Consider the following 18,513-nt stretch of genomic DNA (forward strand, 5'->3'; position numbering starts at 1 on the left):
AACCACAAGCCTGCTGACTGAAACTAGGCTTATACTGCAGGTATGACGAATATCAAGAACTAAAACCAGAGATTTGCCGGGTAGTCATTGCTCATTTCTGCCTTCAAGAAGTTCTGTTAAAAAAAACACACACAACAATGTTGTATCTGTCACACCCTGACCTGTCACGTTCTGACCTTAGTTCCTTTGTTATGGCTTTGTTTTAGTATGGTCAGGGCGTGAGTTGGGTGGGTTGTCTATGTTCGTTTTTCTATAATTTGGGATTTCTGGGTTCGGCCTAGTATGGTTCTCAATCAGAGGCAGCTGTCAATCGTTGTCCCTGATTGAGAATCATACTTAGGTAGCCTGGTTTCACTTTTGAGTTGTGGGTGTTTATTTTCTGTGTTAGTGTCTGTGCCACAAGGGACTGTTTCGGTTTGATTTACTTCACGTTTATTGTTTTGTTCAGTGTTCGTTATTCATTAAAAAACATGAACACTTACCACGCTGCGTTTTGGTCCTCCGATCCTTCATACTACTCCTCTTCGTCAGACCTTAGTTATCTTACATGACCTTAGTTATCTTTGTTTTCTTTATATTTTGGTTAGGTCAGGGTGTGACTAGGGTGGGTATGCTAGTTTTTGTATTGTCTAGGGTTTTTGTATGTCTAGAGGTTTTATAGGTCTAGATAGTATGTATGTCTATGGTGGCCTGATATGGTTCCCAATCAGAGGCAGCTGTTTATCATTGTCTCTGATTGGGGTCATATTTAGGTAGCCATTTTCCCTTTTGTGTTCATGGGTGCTTGTCTGTGTAGTTGCCTGTCTGCACTACTCATATTAGCTTCACGGTTCGTTTTGTTATTTTGTTCAGTGTTCGTTCTTATAATAAAGAAGAATGTATGCTTACCATGCTGCGCCTTGGTCTCATTCGTATAACGAACGTGACAGAAGAACCCACTACAAAAGGACCAAGCAGCGTGGTAAGAAGGAGCAGCGTTTTATGGAGAAATGGACCTGGGAGGAGATACTGGATGGAGCAGGACCCTGGACGCAGGCGGGGGAGTATCGCCTTCCTAAGGAGGAGATAGAGGCAGCGAAAGCGGAACGGCGATATTACGAGGAGTTGTACCGAGGTTGGAGACCTAAGCCAACTCCTCGTGCTTACCATGGGGAGCGTGTGACTGGTCAGGCACTGTGTTATGCAGAGATGCACACGGTGTCTCCAGTTCGCATTCATAGCCTGGTGCGATCTATTCCAGCTCCTCACATTTGCCGGGCTAGAATGGGCATCCAGCCAGGACGGAGGGTGCCGGCTCAGCCTCCTGGTCTCCAGTACACCTCCTTGGACTAGGATATCCTGCGCCGGCTTTGCATACTGTGTCTCCGGTGCGTCTGCACAGCCCAGTGCGTCCTGTGCTAGCGCCCCGCACTTGCCGGGCTCAAGTGAGCATCCAGCCAAGACGCATTGCCAAGACGCATAGTGCTTCACGGTTCGTTTTGTTATTTTGTTCGTTTGTTCAGTGTTCGTTCTTATAATAAAAGAAGAATGTACACTTACCACGCTGCGCCTTTGTCTCATTCGTATAACGAACGTGACAGTATCTACCTCTCTGATTGTCAACAGAATCTTTGTGAATAACTACAACAGATTAGCCTACTTAACCCTGTGTATTGAACAAACAAAAGCAATGGTTAGCCTCTTAAAGAAGTTACAGGTCTGTGAGAGCCAGAAATCTTGCTTGTTTGTAGGTGACCAAATACTTATTTTCCACCATAATTTGCAAATAAATTCATAAAAAATCCTACAATGTGATTTTCTGGATTTTTTTCTTCTCATTTTGTCTGTCATAGTTGAAGCGTACCTATGATGAAAATTACAGGCCTCTCTCATATTTTTAAGTGGGAGAACTTGCACAATTGGTGGCTGACTAAATACTTTTTTGCCTCACTGTATGTAGATATACGTATATATATATATACACACACACACACACACACACACATTTGAATACTGAAGTTTACATACACTTAGGTTGGAGTCAATAAAACTAGTTTTCAACCACCACAAATTTCTTGTTAACTGTAGTTTTGGCAAGTCAGTTAGGACATCTACTTTGTGCATGACACAAGTAATTTTTCCAACAATTGTGTACAGACTGATTATTTCACTTATAATTCACTGTAGCACAATTCCAGAAGGTCAGAAGTTTACATACACTAAATTGACTTGTGCCTTTAAACAGCTTGGAAAATTCCAGAAAATTGTGTCATGGCTTTAGAAGATTCTGATAGGCTAATTGACATCATTTGAATCAATTGGTGGTGTACCCGTGGATGTATTTCAAGGCCTACCTTCAAACTCAGTGCCTCTTGGCTTGACATCATGAGAAAATCAAAAGAAATCAGCCAAGACCTCAGAAAAAAATGGTGGACCTCCACAAGTCTGGTTCATCCTTGGGAGCAATTCCCAAACGCCAAACTTCCAAAGTTGTGGCAAAATGGCTTAAGGACAACAAAGTCGAGGTATTGGAGTGGCCATCCCAAAGCCCTTACCTCAATCCCATAGAACATTTGTGGGCAGAACTGAAAAAGTGTGTGCGAGCAAGGAGGCCTACAAACCTGACTCAGTTACACCAGATCTGTCAGGAGGAATGGGCCAAATTCACCCAACTTATTGTGGGACACTTGTGGAAGGCTACCCGAAACGTTTGACCCAAGTTAAACAATGTAAAGGCAATGCTACCAATTACTAATTGAGTGTATGTAAACTTCTGACCCACTGGGAATGTGATAACATAAATAAAAGCTGAAATAAATCATTATTTATAAGTCATCTCTATTATTCTGACATTTCATATTCATAAAATAAAGTGGTGATCCTAACTGGAAAAATTACTTGTGTCATGCACAAAGTAGATGTCCTAACCGACTTGCCAAAACTATAGTTTGTTAACAAGAAATTTGTGGAGTAGTTGAAAAACAAGTTTTAATGACTCCAACCTAAGTGTATGTAAACTACTGACTTCAACTGTATATTAAAAAATAAATCATGTATTTTTACTCCTTGGGGTATAAATGTACAGCTGTTAGTGTACAGTCACACCGGTACACTTATATAATTGACGTTGTGAAAACTTAAAGAACGACAGTCAGGTCTGAAACACGACCAGTAGAGATAGTTCTGCCCTACAAAGGACCACTGAACCAGGTCAAAGTTCCCCCAAAACTAGAGTAATCCCATGACTGGTAGTGACGGGGTAACTCCTGGACGGCTTGCCAATTGGTAGTGGCCTTTGAAAATTATCCAAAGGGATGCAAACCAGCAAATTCATGGGTAACAAGGACATATTGTAATTATATGTCAGGGCACACGGCTTGGTCAAATTCTATTTCTGGCTCATGTCAATCGTGCATCAGAGGGTACCCTATCCAACTCTAGGGCCATTGTGGATCTTTATGTGGCACATTGTGAAATCCATGATGGGAAATGTACAAGTGCACACTTTAAGAGAAGGGCAGAGAAGTGGGGCGCAATCTATATGTGAGCAATAAATGTTTTACTGAGAGTATCTGGTCATCGTCATTACCATCATCATCATAGTAGTGGGGTAATATTTATCATATAGCCTAAGTATATATTATATATACACACCTCACATGTGACCCGTGATAAGACTATGCAATTTCTATATTAACAAAGCCTGTTACATTTTTATATCTGACTCCATAAAGATGATTCAGCAATATGCCAGATAGTCTAGTTGAGTTACAGATCCTCCCATGTGGCACAGTTGGTAGAGCATGGCGCTTGCAATGCTAGAGTTGTGGGTTTGATTCCCATGTGGGATCAGTATGAAAAAGAACAAAAATGTATTCACTCACTACTGTAAGTCGCTCAAGATAAGAGTGTCTGCTAAGTGACTAAAATGTAAAAATGTACAAACTTACTACCCTCTCCACTACTATTCCATCGATGTGGATAGGGGGGTGATCCCTCTGCTGTTTCCTGAAGTCCACAATCATCTCCTTAGTTTTGTTGACGTTGAGTGTGAGGTTATTTACCTGACACCACACTCCGAGGGCCCTCACCTCCTCCCTGTAGGCCGTCTCGTCGTTGTTGGTAATCAAGCCTACCACTGTTGTGTCGTCCGCAAACTTGATGATTGAGTTGGAGGCGTGCGTGGCCACGCAGTCGTGGATGAACAGGGAGTACAGGAGAGGGCTCAGAATGCTCCCTTGTGGGGCCCCAGTGTTGAGGATCAGCGGGTTGGAAATGCTGTTGCCTACCCTCACCACCTGGGGGCGGCCGAAGTCCAGTACCCAGTTGCACAGGGCGGGGTCGAGACCCAGGGTCTCGAGCTTGATGACGAGCTTGGAGGGCACTATGGTGTTAAATGCCGAGCTGTAGTCGATGAACAGCATTCTCACATAGGTATTCCTCTTGTCCAGATGGGTTAGGGCAGTGTGCAGTGTGGTTGAGATTGCATCGTCTGTGGACCTATTTGGGCGGTAAGCAAATTGGAGTGGGTCTAGGGTGTCAGGTAGGGTGGAGGTGATATGGTCCTTGACTAGTCTCTCAAAGCACTTCATGATGACGGAAGTGAGTGCTACGGGGCGGTAGTCATTTAGCTCAGTTACCTTAGCTTTCTTGGGAACAGGAACAATGGAGGCCCTCTTGAAGCATGTGGGAACAACAGACTGGGATAGGGATTGACCATAGCTCATGGGAGTGAGAGAGTATCTCAACAGCGCAGGTCAGGAGCAAAGGAGAGAGACAATGAATCTAAGACTTTTATAAGCATCTGAGTTAGTCGGATTCAAAATCTGAGTGGTTGACCAATTGCATAACTGTTGAGTTAACTTCCACTCAGACTTCAGATCTACAGGATGATATCACAATCGAATCTCTGCTACCCAGAGGTGTGACATAATGGGGGTTGGTGAGATAATGCAGCATTTCTAAGACAACACAGAGGCATCCTTGCATAGTTGATAAGGATCACTTTGTGGGCTGGTGCCACCCTACATCATCAGTATTTATATTTGGTGGCATACACAGAATTAGATTAGAACCCCAATCAAAAAGAGCTTTATTGCAAATTGTTATTTTCAGTAACACTGTAATCCGTTAATCATAGCCCTTGTAACAGTTCTAACTCTAGTTCACATATTTAATTTGCCAAACTCATCTCTTTAAGCTGCAATATATAACTTTTTGGGCGACCCGACCAAATTCACGTAGAAAAGTGAGTTATAGATCTGTCGTTCTCATTGAAAGCAAGTCCAGGAAGCGGTAGATCTGCTCTATGTGCGCTATTTCTACGCTTCCCGTTCACCAGCTTCTAAGTGCTGAAAATACAATATATTTGGTTCTGGAAAATATATTTGACAGTGGTTTAGATGGTACAATGATTCTATACATTATGCATTGCTTGTTTTGTCACATACAAATCTATTAGTTTGTTAAAATGAAATTAGGCAATCAGGAAATTGCAGAGATTTTTGCATATTGCACCTTTAAAGCTGGGCGTACACTACATGATTTTGTCTGAGGGCTACCGAAATCTGAGAGCTACTGATACTGATCCAGTCTTTGAGCCATCCCGATATTTTCAAACGTTTAATTTTATTCGCACAAGATCTGCAATGCTCTTGTAGTGTGAGATGTGCAACGACAAGTTTTGAGAACAGTAATCAGCAATAGCCAATGAGAGCTTGCCAAAGAAGATGCCAGTGAGATGAAGACGTGTCGCGTTAGTGATGACTACTACTAGTATGCGTTTATACTTACCTTTAACCAAAGTTAGTGTCAAATCATTATAGCTCTGAAGTTCACAGACAATGTAAATCAATTTAAAATGTATTGGCTAGATATTTCAACTTGTATGGCAAGCGTGAATATCTGACTGAAAATGTGTTGAGGCTGCTTTGAACCACAGCTCGTTCTAGTTACGTTAATCCAAACCACATCGTTTTCACGAGACAGCGTGGCAAGTGAAGAATATTGTAGTGTTTGACCCGTACTACCGTCTGTCCCACATAGTTTAGTGTGCGTAACATTACGTTGGCAAGACAAAAAACTAGAGGAAGGACAGTTGTTTAATGTGTGCGGCTCAGCAATGTTGGAAAGTCGTGTAGTGTATGCCCGGCACAACACAAAAACATGCTATTCTACTTTTTACACATGATCGATGGTTAAAACTAAAGTTCACATTGTGCTCAACAACATCAGAACCACAGCTACCCTGTCTAAAACAGTATTCATTTTCTCAATCAAGTATATTATTTTAATGAAATAAATAAAATATTGAAACAAAATGTCATTGCACATCTCACTATTAATATCCTCACTTTGATGAAGTCCCTCTTTTCACACCAAATCATATATACACACACATACATATATATATATATATATAAAAAGACTAACTTAAACTTATAGATATACAGTACCAGTCAAAAGTTTGGACACACCTACTCATTCAAGGTTTTTTCTTTATTTGTACTATTTTCTACATTAGTAAAAATAGTACATTAGAAAATAGTAAAAATAAAGAACAACCCTGGAATGAGTAGGTGTGATCAAAAGTAAAAACACATCTTAAAATACCCCAGTAAAACTCCATTTACAACTCATTTCATACAGTATTAAATCATTAAAGCCATACTGGCTAGTGAAAGACACAGAAATAAGAAAACAATACACAGTCATTGAATGAAGGGCCGGCCCTAGCATTTTGGGGACCCTAAGCAAAATGTGTCATGTCACTTATTGGCAGGACCGCCACAGCTTCAATGTCTACATGCAAATGCTAAGAAGCTAAATGCTAAAAAGCTATCACTACAACTCAGTGTAAACAGGCTAATTCAGGCTGTACTCTACCCTCCTCTAAACTCCTATCTGGGCATTAAGGTACAAAATGCCACTCCGCTATAATGTTCTCTACAAAAGGCAAAAAGGTGTGCTCTGCTTCCTGGAGGTCCAGTGCGATGGGGGTAGGGGAGGTAAAGTACTTTCTCAGCAGAGCTTCAGTTGTTATTCTTTAACTCAAACCTGCTGTACACCTGTTTGGACTTCATCTTGTTGTAGTGGTTGACCAGGTCAAGTTTGCTGTGGCCTAAGGTCATGCGTTTCTGGTCCTTCCGGTTTATCATGGGTGGCGGGGGAGTCTGCTCGCTCTCCGGCTCTGTCTGGGAGAGGTCTGGCACCCCAAAGGCTGTGCTGTGAGGAGGAGACCTCCTGAAGATGTAGGTGTCCTTCTCAGTTGGGGGGAGGAAGTCCTTTTTGGTTGGGGGGAGGAAGAGGTCGGTGAGCTTGTTGAGGACGGGGTTGGAGGTAGTCCTCTGCTTGGCAGAGAGTTTGCTGTCCGGCATTGGAGACTGTGTCTTGGGGCTAATGTTGAAGAGGCTTGACTTTTGGTCGTATAAACCAAGAGTCTGAAACTTGGACGTTGTTCCGCCAACTTTTGGTTGGCGGAACTCTGTGGGAATGGACTTGGACCACTCTATCCCGACCGATTGGCCGATCCCAGAGGAAGAGTGCTCTGTAACTGGGCTGTGATTGGTCCCATTGGGGGAGCCTCTTGTGCCTTGGGCAGTCTGATTATGAAGGGAGGGAGTTAGTGCCCCTCCTCTCCTCTCAGGGCTCAGGTGAGAGTTGCTGGTCTCTTTCTTGTCATGACCTTGAGTGACCTTGTAAACCGTATTGGTCATGCCAGGTGCTGCCTTGATGCTGGACATGCTGCAACTGGATTGGCTGCTGGAGTTCTCTGAACTCAGAACCCTCTCCCGTGACCTCTCGGGGAAGAAGTCTAGCCCCATGTTGGGCGCAGTAACAGGGTAGGGGTAGTAAGGGAGACCCTCCTCATCTGGGTTATGGAAACAGTCAATGATCTGAGAGTCGGCGTACAAGCAGCGGAATTCTCGGTCGAAGCTCTCAGTGATCTGCCCAGAGAAGTGCATCACCATGTTGCTGTGGACCTGCGCTGAGAGCCAGCTGAAACTACAGGAAAGGGAACATGATCGAAAACAATGACATCAACAAGTAGTTGTACAGTATGTACACACAAATGTACTCAGTACATAATGGGCTAAATATGCCATACAGCAAATACATCCCTACCCAGTAATGTTCTACTTAAAAACAAATGACCTGTAGTGCATAAAAACTTTTTCAACTCACAAATGGTTTGCACACTATTTATAAACCTTCAGAAAAAGATATAAGTACATCCTGTGCAACTGGTAACTAATTCTGGTGAGAAACCAACATATCTTTTGAACAGCTTTAGACGACATGCAGCAAGCAATATGACAGTTTAGTAACACTTTACTTAGGGCATATAGTCATAAAACATTTGTTTTAAGCATGTCTGAGGCCTTATAAAGTTTTATAAATCAACTTAATGTTGTCTTTCTATGTGGCAATTTCCAACAGGCAAAAATGACTGATAACTCCGATTCATTATAGCATAACACACATTATAACTAGTTCAAAGATACTTATGACAAGTCTTATAATTAGTGATAGGGGAAAAATAGATGGTTACATATCTCAATATTATATTGATACTTTGACTCCAAGTATCGATTTGAAAAATATATAAAAATATATGTATTTATTTATTTGCTAGGTAGGGTTAGCTTGCGTTAGTCGGCTGTACCTGTGCCACAACTCTGGTGTTTTTCATCCTATAGCTTGTCCTCCATCTTCTTTTTAAATAGTGAGCTAACATGTTTTTCGCACTTTTTTCTTTTTATTTCACCTTAATTTAACCAGGTAGGCCAGTTGAGAACATGTTCTCACAACTGCGGTGCAATGTGCAAGTAGAGATACTGGGGTGCAAAGGAGCAAAAATAAATAAATAACAATATGGGGATGAGGTAGTTGGGTGGGCTATTTACAGATGGGCTCTACACAGGTGCAATGATCTGTAAGCTGCTCTGACAGCTGATGCTTAAAGTTAAAGTTTTATTTCCATGACTGATCATAAAATGATATTGTCTCTCCGCAGCAGACATATAGTGAGCAATATGTTTGGGACAAATCACAATAACATCTCAGTAATGAATTGCAATAAATATAGAATCGTGAGAACCATGAGAATTGCAATACATGTCGTATTGGCACTTAAGTATTGTGATAATATATTGTGAGGTCCCTACTTAGAATGCACTATGACCACATAATACGTTATGCCTGTATAATAATACCCGTGTTATCAACAGTTTCTTAGGGGAAGCATGTTTTCAAAACGACCAAACAAATATGAACAGGCTAACTTTGAATTCAATTTGAATACTTAACCAGAAGAACAACTTGGGTACATAGCATCTCAGTGTTCCTCTGTATGTGAGCAATTGTTTTTGTTTGAAGTACTACTGATTTCCCTTTCATTGTTGTAAAGCCTGTCATACGGATGTGCTTGATAGTCAAAATAGCTACCACTTCCAAATATAAAAGTGTTTTGTTTGAATTTCAAGATGAACATAAAATGGAACTACAAATATATTTCCAGTAAACTCTACAGGTAAATGCTTTTGCATTGACTGAGGGCTTGGCACATGCGTACAAACCTCATTGTTTGCACACTCACCCCCGAGTTAAACCCTTGTAGATCTCCCTACCCAGTAATGAATCATCATCAGCTGACACTTCTATCTTCCTGTCTGAACATGAAGGCAAAATCTAAACATACAAGCTACATATTCCCCATAAAGTGAAGTGAGACATAGAAAAAGTGTAAGGCCAAGGAAGAAATGTACACATTAATCTCAAGTTCCTCTACACACCTTCCTCTAGGCATCATCAAGCCCATAAAACGCCCGAGGGCTCTCAAGAACAAGTTTGTTCAACTGATACTAGTTTTGTTGGCAGTTGACAAAACTGCCAACACATTGCTTTTCAAAATGGAGGGTGTACGAATGTTTTGCATGAGATTAAGTGACAAGAGCAATGAGCAATACAGTGTAGATAATAAGTGCATGTATGCACTTCTTCAATTGTTAAAACACACTTACTGGGACTAATTTTATAACCACTTCTATCATGGTCAAGTATTATTTGCTTGTTTCAAATGCTTCCACTTCTATCAATCGTACAAGAAAAGCACTTTACTCCAATTAGGGGAGGGGTGGTATGGTTAGGGGAAAATAAAGGAAAATATATACATTTTTAAATATATACAGTACCAGTCAAAAGTTTGGACACACCTACTCATTCCAGGTTTTTTTTCTTTTCTTTTCTACATTGTAGAATAATAGTGAAGACATCAAAAGTATGAAATAACACATATGGAATCATGTAGTAACCAAATTGTTAAGAGAATGCCAAGAGTGTGCAAAGTTGTCATCAAGGCAAAGGGTGGCTACTTTGAAGAATCTAAAATAAATCTTGATTTGTTTAACACTTTTTTGGGTACAACATAATTCCATATGTGTTATTTCATACTTTTGATGTCTCCACTATTATTCTACAATGTAGAAAATAGAAAAAAATGAAGAAAACCCCTTGAATGAGTATATTATTGGAAATGATGCAGACAATTACATTGATGGAAGCTACAATCTATCTGCAATATAAAGGCTGATCTACCCCCCCCCCCCAAAAAAACACAAAAATTAAAATAAAAGCACCATAGGCCACTAGCTTTGGGAGACATTTAATCAGCATCAAAGATAGAGTTTAACACAGTGGTTATTTAGCTGTTATAACTATTAAATAGCAGAACATTTGATTTTTTTTGCCTCTAGAGTCCCCCTGATGCCGTTGTGATAGCGTTTTCGTTATTAAACCATTTATCTGTAAAAACTGCTTTACAGACAACCATCAAAGTCTGCTCTCCATCTAATGGGATCACAGCTACCCAGCCTTGCCTGACACGACAAACTCTTGCTGCACAAGGTGACCTTCCTCCTAGAAGACCTATCCCATCCACTCTCCAAAGAGTTTGACCAATTGGCTTCTGGATGCCGGTACAAGGTACCAAGGTTCAACTGAGGGAGAGCACAAAGCACTTAGGAATGGGATGTTTACCTAATGACTCAAATTACAGCTATGTTTGCCTGAGTCACCTTACTAGATAATTCAGAGTGCCACCCAATGTTGGTAGACAATGTCCAGAGCAAGGCTAGCGCTTAGCTGAAGCAGCATACTGTGCAATATAGGAATTCTCAGTTCACGCTTACTATGCTTTAGATTTACTGCAAATTAATAGATAAATAACTGATATGTATTTTCCCAGGAGACATGAGTACAATCCTTACCTGTATGACCCAGCAATGACTTCCTCACAGTCTATAATCATAAACTTTTCCTGGACCTGCCCGGTGAATTTTTTCCCACTTTTAGTGCAGTACGTATCTCCACACACACTGCGGATTCTCATGTTCTGGAAAGGTAATGAAAATGTCAAAATTTGTGGAAATAATAACACCCATGAGATTAACAATATCTAATGAATCATGATGTATGTTTGCAGGTAATAAATGGTATCAACCCATCTTCCATTTTCACACTGAAAAAGTGTACCACTGCACATTGTATAATGAATGCATGCACATGCGTGCACACACACACACACAGAATAAGAGAGAAAGAGAAGCAGAAACACAGCGAAAGAGAGGGGTAGAAAAGAGGGAGCGAAATACAGAGTAGAAATAGTACATTCTATTCAGCAATCCATCAACCCATGCACCCACCACATCCCATACTTACACCCAGGTGAGAGTTCTGGATGTCCAGTGCTGCACACATGTCAACAAAGTAGTTGAGATTCTTCTCATCCAGGAGAATGTACACAGGGACCTTGCGTTTGTTCGAGGCCTCCATCAAGTCACACAGCAGATCAACATCTGTGAAGAGGTCCATGACCAACGCTATGACCTGCACACACAGGGAAAAGTTGATAAATACAAACATTTAATTTGCTATTTTCTATTTGGTAATTTTATCTATAGGCCTATAATAATACTTTTTTTTAAATCACGTCTGTATTTTGTACCAGCCAAGTATGAACGATAATTAAAACATCATACAATTTTAGAATCAGAATCACCAAGTACATGTTTGGTATGAAAGACAGCTAGGTGTATTAAAGCAGTAGTTTTCAAACCTCTCATCAGGGACCCCCAGCTGTTCTATGTATTTGATATATTCCAGAGCTAGCACACCTGATTCAACTTGCCAATTGATCATCAAGCCTTTGACTAAGTCAATCAGGCGAGCTAGTTCAGGGCTACAACAAAATTGTGAAATCTCTGGGGGTCCCAGAGGAGAGTTTTTTTTAGAAACATTGTATTAGAGGGTGTGCAGGGGAATGGGAATATACCCTTTTTAGCCTATTGAAAAAAGAGGAATATACCCTTTGATGAGCACAATATAATGCTCTCTTAATGAGGTTTACATATAGGGCATTAAAACACTTTGCTTTTTAAAGGCATTATATAGTATTGGTCATAATGCTATATGAATGTAGGGATATATGAGTAATACACCTATGGTGTGCATTACAATGCATTATGCAGAGGGTATTCATAGGAAATGTTAAAATTTTTATCTAACACAAGTCTACATGGCTTTTTGCCAAGGACAACTAGGCATGAGCTGCAGGCCTGTATGCCTCTGTACATGCTGTTATAAAAAGTATTGCTATTGCACTAGGCTATATTTTCTTCAAATTAATGAGGCACACATTACATATTACAGGCTGAAATTAATGTATGAAACATTGATGACCCTAAGAAAATTATAGCCTGGGCCTATGGATTACTGTATGGGGAGGCCTCTTGCTCCAAAACGAAACCTTAAAGGCTTGTAATGTTGTCCCCCAATTTCCTTTAAAATACATGGAGGTAAATGAATGTGTTTTAGCGACAACACACAACTTTTCCAGATAAGATTGCAAAATATACAGTACATGGGCATGTTTAGACATGTCAAATAGTTCAATTGTTTGTATTAAAGCAAAATAAGCCCATAGCCATACCACAGGAGTGGACAGAGGTAGGAAAATAACCCAAGTGCTTTTTGGAGGACCATAGCCATTACTCTCTCTCTCTCTATCTCATGTATATATACAATTCAATGACTTACCCTTTTTGCTTTATTAATTAACGACCGAATGAGGTCTTTCACATTGTGAGTCTTGTCCCTTTGGAAATAGATCTGTGTTTCTGAGGGTCCGTATCGTTGGGGGTTTTCTGGCCACCCTAGTTCCAGAATAGGTGGCTCTTCGTCGGACATCATTGGGAAATAGGTCCCCGAGGTAAGCTCCGACACCGTATCCCCCTCCCCAATGTCCCCCTCGGTGCCATTTGAGCTGATTTCGGAGCTACAGTTCTTGGCTGCATTCTCCGTAATATAATGAATCTCAAGCGGCGAGAGAAAATTTAATTCCCTTTCCTCTGTCAGAACTCGTCTGTATTCCTTCTCCCCAGACTCCAACAGAGCGTCGGTTGCCAACCTGGCCGCCTCGTTATGGCTGAGTTCGAGCGTCGAGCCTTGTCGCCATGGGTTCTTCACTTCTTCTAACCTGCTGGCGAGTTTACCAAGCGCTTTGCGCCCAGAGTTCTGTGTCGGCCGGAGCGCGTCGGAGCTCATCATTGTGCCTACGCAGCACTAAGGTAACAGATGGCGGTGTACTCTCCTACACTACAGTACTCTTACAGGCATATAGCAAATGTAAATCGCTAAAAACTATAGTAGTCTCTTTATGAAAACGGCCTGCGCTGAAATGGACTGAACTTCTCTAGTTGCCGATCATGACAGCGACTGTAGGCTATTCCCGCGGGGGCTTTCGTATTGTTGGTCTAATAGTCTGTTCAGAAGCACACCGCCTCTTCCTCACCAGGGTGTAACCATTAGTCCAAAAAGTTGCGTTTTGCAACAAAAACAAGAGTTTCTATTGGACACATTCAGGTAGGTCTCGCCCTCGTTCTGTTTTCTTCCGTTTACGAAAAGTTTTGCAACAGAATCGGTGCAATGAATACACCCCTGTATATAGCGGTCGCGGTATCTAACGTCATCTGGCTCCACCTCTCGCTCACATGATATGAAATTGAAAACCTATCCCCAGCGTCTCTTTATGGTAGCCATCATACAGTGCATTTGGAAAGTATTCAGACCCCTGAACCTTTTCCACATTTTGTTACGTTACAGCCTTATTCTAAAACGGATAAATAATAATAATAATAATAATTCCTTAGCAATCTACAGACATTTTTGCAAAATTATTTTTAAAATACCTTATTTACATAACTATTCAGACCCTATGAGACTCAACATTGAGCTCAGGTGCATCCTGTTTCCATTGAGATGTTTCTACAACTTGGAGTCCACCTGTGGTAAATTCAATTGAATGGACATGATTTGGAAAGGCACACAACTGTCTGTATAAGGTCCCATAGTTGACAGTTCATGTCAGTGCAAAAACCAAGCCATGAGGTTTTAGGAATTGTCTGTAGAGCTCAGAGACAGGATTGTGTCGAGGCACAGATCTGGGGAAGGGTATCAAAACATTTCTGCAGCCCTCCACCAATCAGGCCTTTATGTAGAGTGACAAGACAGAAGCCACTCCTCAGTAAAAAGGCATATGACAGCCCACTTGGAGTTTGACAAAAAGGCACCTAAAGACTCTCAGACCATGAGAAACAAGACTATCTGGTCTGATGAAACCAAGATTGAACTATTTTGCCTGAATGCCAAGCGTCACATCTGGAGGAAACCTGGCACCACCCCTACAGTGAAGTATGGTGGTGGCAGCATCATGCTGTGGGATGTTTTTCAGTGGCAGGGCCTGGGAGACTAGTCAGGATCGAGGCAAAGATGAATGGAGCAAGTACAGAGAGATCCTTGATGAAAACCTTCTCCAGAGCAGTCAGGAACTCAGACTGGGAGCGAAGGTTCACCTTCCAAAAGTACAAACGACCCTAAGCACACAGCAAAATCAACACAGGAGTGGCTTCGGGACAAGTCTCTGAATGTCCTTGAGTGGCCCAGCCAGAGCACAAACTTGAACCCGATCTAACATCTCTGGAGAGACCTGAAAATAGTTGTGCAGCAACCTGACAGAGCTTGAGAGGATCTGCAGAGGAGAATGTGAGACACTCCCCAAATACAGGTGTGCCAAGCTTGTAGGGTCATACCCAAGAAGACTTGAGGCTGTAATCGCTGCCAAAGGTGCTTCAAGAAAGTACTGCGTACAGGGTCTGAAAACATACGTAAATGTGATTTCAGTTTTTTATTTTTAATATTTTTTCCCCAAATTCTGAAATCCAGTTTTTTTCTGTCATTATGGGGTATTGTGTGTAGATTGATGGGGGGGGCACAATCTAATACATCATCTTAGAATAAGGCTATAACGTAACAAAATGTGAAAAAAGTCCAAGGGTCTGAATACTTTCCGAGGCACTTTGCGTGTGTCATTCAAAAGTTTGTGCTCCCTTAGAAATGTCCTTGAAAAGCACATATTTTTGTCCATTAAAATACCAGCAAATTGATCAGATACAGTGATCAATACAGTGTAGTAATATTGTGATCAAATTGATCACAATACAGTGTAGACATTGTTAATGTTGTAAATGACTATTGTAGCTGGAAACGGCAGATTTTTTATGGAATATCTACATAGGCGTTCAGAGGCCCATTTTCAGCAACCATCACTCCTTTGTTTCAATGGCACGTTGTGTTAGCTAATCCAAGTTTATTATTTAAAAAAAGACAAATAATCATTAGAAAACCCTTTTGCAATTATGTTAACACAGCTGGCTCTAACCAGAATAAAAAGAGGAGTGGGAGGACCCGATGCACAGCTGAGCAAGAGGACAAGTACATCAGTGTGTCTAGTTTGAGAAACAGACACCTCACAAGTCCTCAACCAGTCTCAATGTCAACAGTGAAGAGGCAACTCCGGGATGCTGGCCTTCTAGGCAGAATTCCTCTGTCCAGTGTCTGTGTTCTTTTGGCCATCTTAATCTTTTCTTTTTATTGGCCAGTCTGAGATACGGCTTTTTCTTTGCAACTCTGCCTAGAAGACCAGCATTCCAGTCGCCTCTTCACTGTTAACATTGAGACTGTTGTTTTGCGGGTCCTATTTTTAGGAAAAGTGTTTTCTAATGATCAATTAGCCTTTTAAAATGATAAACTTGGATTAGCTATCACAATGTGCCATTGGAACACAGGAATGATGGTTGCCGATAATGGGCCTCTGTACGCCTATGTAGATATGCTGTTTCTAGCTACAATAGTCATTTACAACATTAACAATGTCTACACTGTATTTCAGATCAATTTAAATGTTATTTTACATGGACAAAAAAAATGTGCTTTTCTTTCAAAAACAAGGACATTTCTAAGTGACCCCAAACATTTGAACAGTAGTGTGTATATATATATATATATATATATGTGAAATTGGTGGTATTGCGTTTCAGAGAGGCCTTTATGCCTGCTACGTTAGATTAAGGGCTCTACACAGTCTAATGTTCCACCTCAATTCGGCTGAGAGCTCTCTCAATTCCACCCCTCCCCGTGAGTGGGATGAAGTTATTAAGTGACAATATAGGATTAGCACTCCATTGTTTGTTTTTTGTTGTAGTCTGCATACAACAAATGAATGCATGGCTGCAACTTCTCCTAATACGCTGTTACAAACCTATACCTGATGTCACCTTTCTATTTTATTACATAGGTTATAATTAGGCAATGTAGGCCTATTATACTATTATAGGCCCACCCAATTTTGTATGTAATAGACAAATGGGTCTCAAGCAGTGGCAAAGATATGGCTTCTGAGTTGTGTGTCCACCTAAATTTGACAAACGGGTCCACAAGACAAGACTATCTGGTAGTAATTTACCTCTATTTTCAACCTGGTCTCAGAGCATTTAATATTATTCTGGATGTATTCATTTGTGGATGCCATCATTAATTTCGTATGATATGTTATTATTTACAATTCGTATTATATGTTACGAATTTGCAAAACGTATGATACATTATGAATTCTAGTTAGCCAGCTATCTAACGTTAGCCACCTAACATTAGCTAGGCTAGGGGTTAGGAGTCATGTTAAAGGGTTATGGTTAGGGGATGTTTTAGCTAAGGGTAACGTTAGGGGAAGGGTTATCTAACAGGGTTAAGGTTAGGAGAAGGATTAGGCAACATGCTAAGTAGTTGCAAAGTAGGTAAAAAGTATTAAGTAGTTGAAAATGTGCTAATTAGCTAAAATGCTAAAGTTGACCCTACTTTTGACTTATATAACCATACCATACTAATTTGAGTGTCTCGGATTTACCTTTGTTACATCTAGTATTTTGCCTTCTAGCAATGTAAGCATTTAGATTTAATAGGCTTGCTTGATCAGGCACTCATATCATACCAGCTTGGCTATGGCTGCACTGCCACTGACTGACTAGTAAATATAGGAACTAGGGAAGAGTGCATGACATTGTAGAAGTTAATTTACATGTCATCTTGCACACAAAAGGCCACAAGGCAAATTATATTTAAAAAAGCATCCACACTCAAATTAAAAGTCCTCAACAGGAAGGAAATCAGTAGCCTACATCTCAGCATCTGAGGCGCAGATATTTAATTTGTCTTTTGTTTTGTATTTCCTTTATCTTTCAGGTCAAATTGATTGATACAAAATAATGATTGAATTTTCCACAATGTGGAGGTTCGATTTCAAAAGAAGGATATTTAAAAATGAAACTGACCAGCAGTTAATACTTTTGATCACATTCACTGAAGAGATCCTTACTGGGGTAAGACAGATGTAGGCCCACCCATGGTGGAATCTTTCTTCCCACAAAAACTCAAAACTAGTAATTGAAGGCACAGGATGGGGTACTCCATTGTGAAGTGATGCGGTAGGATGTAGAGGTAATCAATACCCATGCTTGTAGTTACTATTTCATGTTAAGCAATATTATACCTGGTTGATATCATACATACAATGCCTGACATCAAGCCCTTATCTACAATAACTTATCTCCGAATCAACTAATCGTCTGTCACTGAAGTGTTAACAGTACAAGTAGGGTTATTCTTGTTGATCACATTCATATATGCTGATCTAAAAGCTGTCAAAACAGCTCAGATGTGTTCTTCCTCTAACCACCCATTATCATGAGACCGGAATTGTCATCAGTTTGCACTACGATCACCACTGCAACTACAGTGTGTTCCTTACAAAACTAACAAATCAGGTTTAACCAGATTCTTTCAAATGAGGTGACCATAGAGGTAATGGTGACACAGCTCATCGTGATACAACAGTAAACACTTGTGTTGTGAATAGCACATTATTTTAACATATAGGAATAATGAATGGAGTTTAAACTTTTTTTACGCACATCCACAATAATAACAGGAGCTGGACAAAAGTAAGGTCCAATAAACAGAAAAATATTATGTTCGCTCACTGCTTTGCTGCTCCCATTACTTTTGGGACCAGCAAAATAGTAAACAGATATTCCCTTTTTAGATATGGGTTCTCAACTTCTTTTCAACGGATCATTTTGAAATCAC

General features: G+C 40.6%; 1 protein-coding gene across 1 annotated transcript; it reads right to left on the reverse strand.

Annotated features, from left to right (window-relative positions):
• Positions 1-5,054: 5,054 nt before the first annotated feature.
• Positions 5,055-13,930, reverse strand: fam83c (family with sequence similarity 83 member C). The gene is made up of 4 exons (XM_024426394.2): positions 13,075-13,930; positions 11,698-11,865; positions 11,247-11,371; positions 5,055-7,983 (listed from the first exon to the last, which is right to left on the reverse strand). Exons 1-4 carry the CDS (start codon positions 13,582-13,584, stop codon positions 7,011-7,013), a joined length of 1,776 nt encoding a protein of 591 aa, XP_024282162.1. The 5' UTR covers positions 13,585-13,930; the 3' UTR covers positions 5,055-7,010.
• Between the last annotated feature and the right edge of the window lie 4,583 nt (positions 13,931-18,513).

This window comes from Oncorhynchus tshawytscha, linkage group LG07, assembly GCF_018296145.1.
Source record: "Oncorhynchus tshawytscha isolate Ot180627B linkage group LG07, Otsh_v2.0, whole genome shotgun sequence".
NCBI classification, from domain to species: domain Eukaryota; kingdom Metazoa; phylum Chordata; class Actinopteri; order Salmoniformes; family Salmonidae; genus Oncorhynchus; species Oncorhynchus tshawytscha.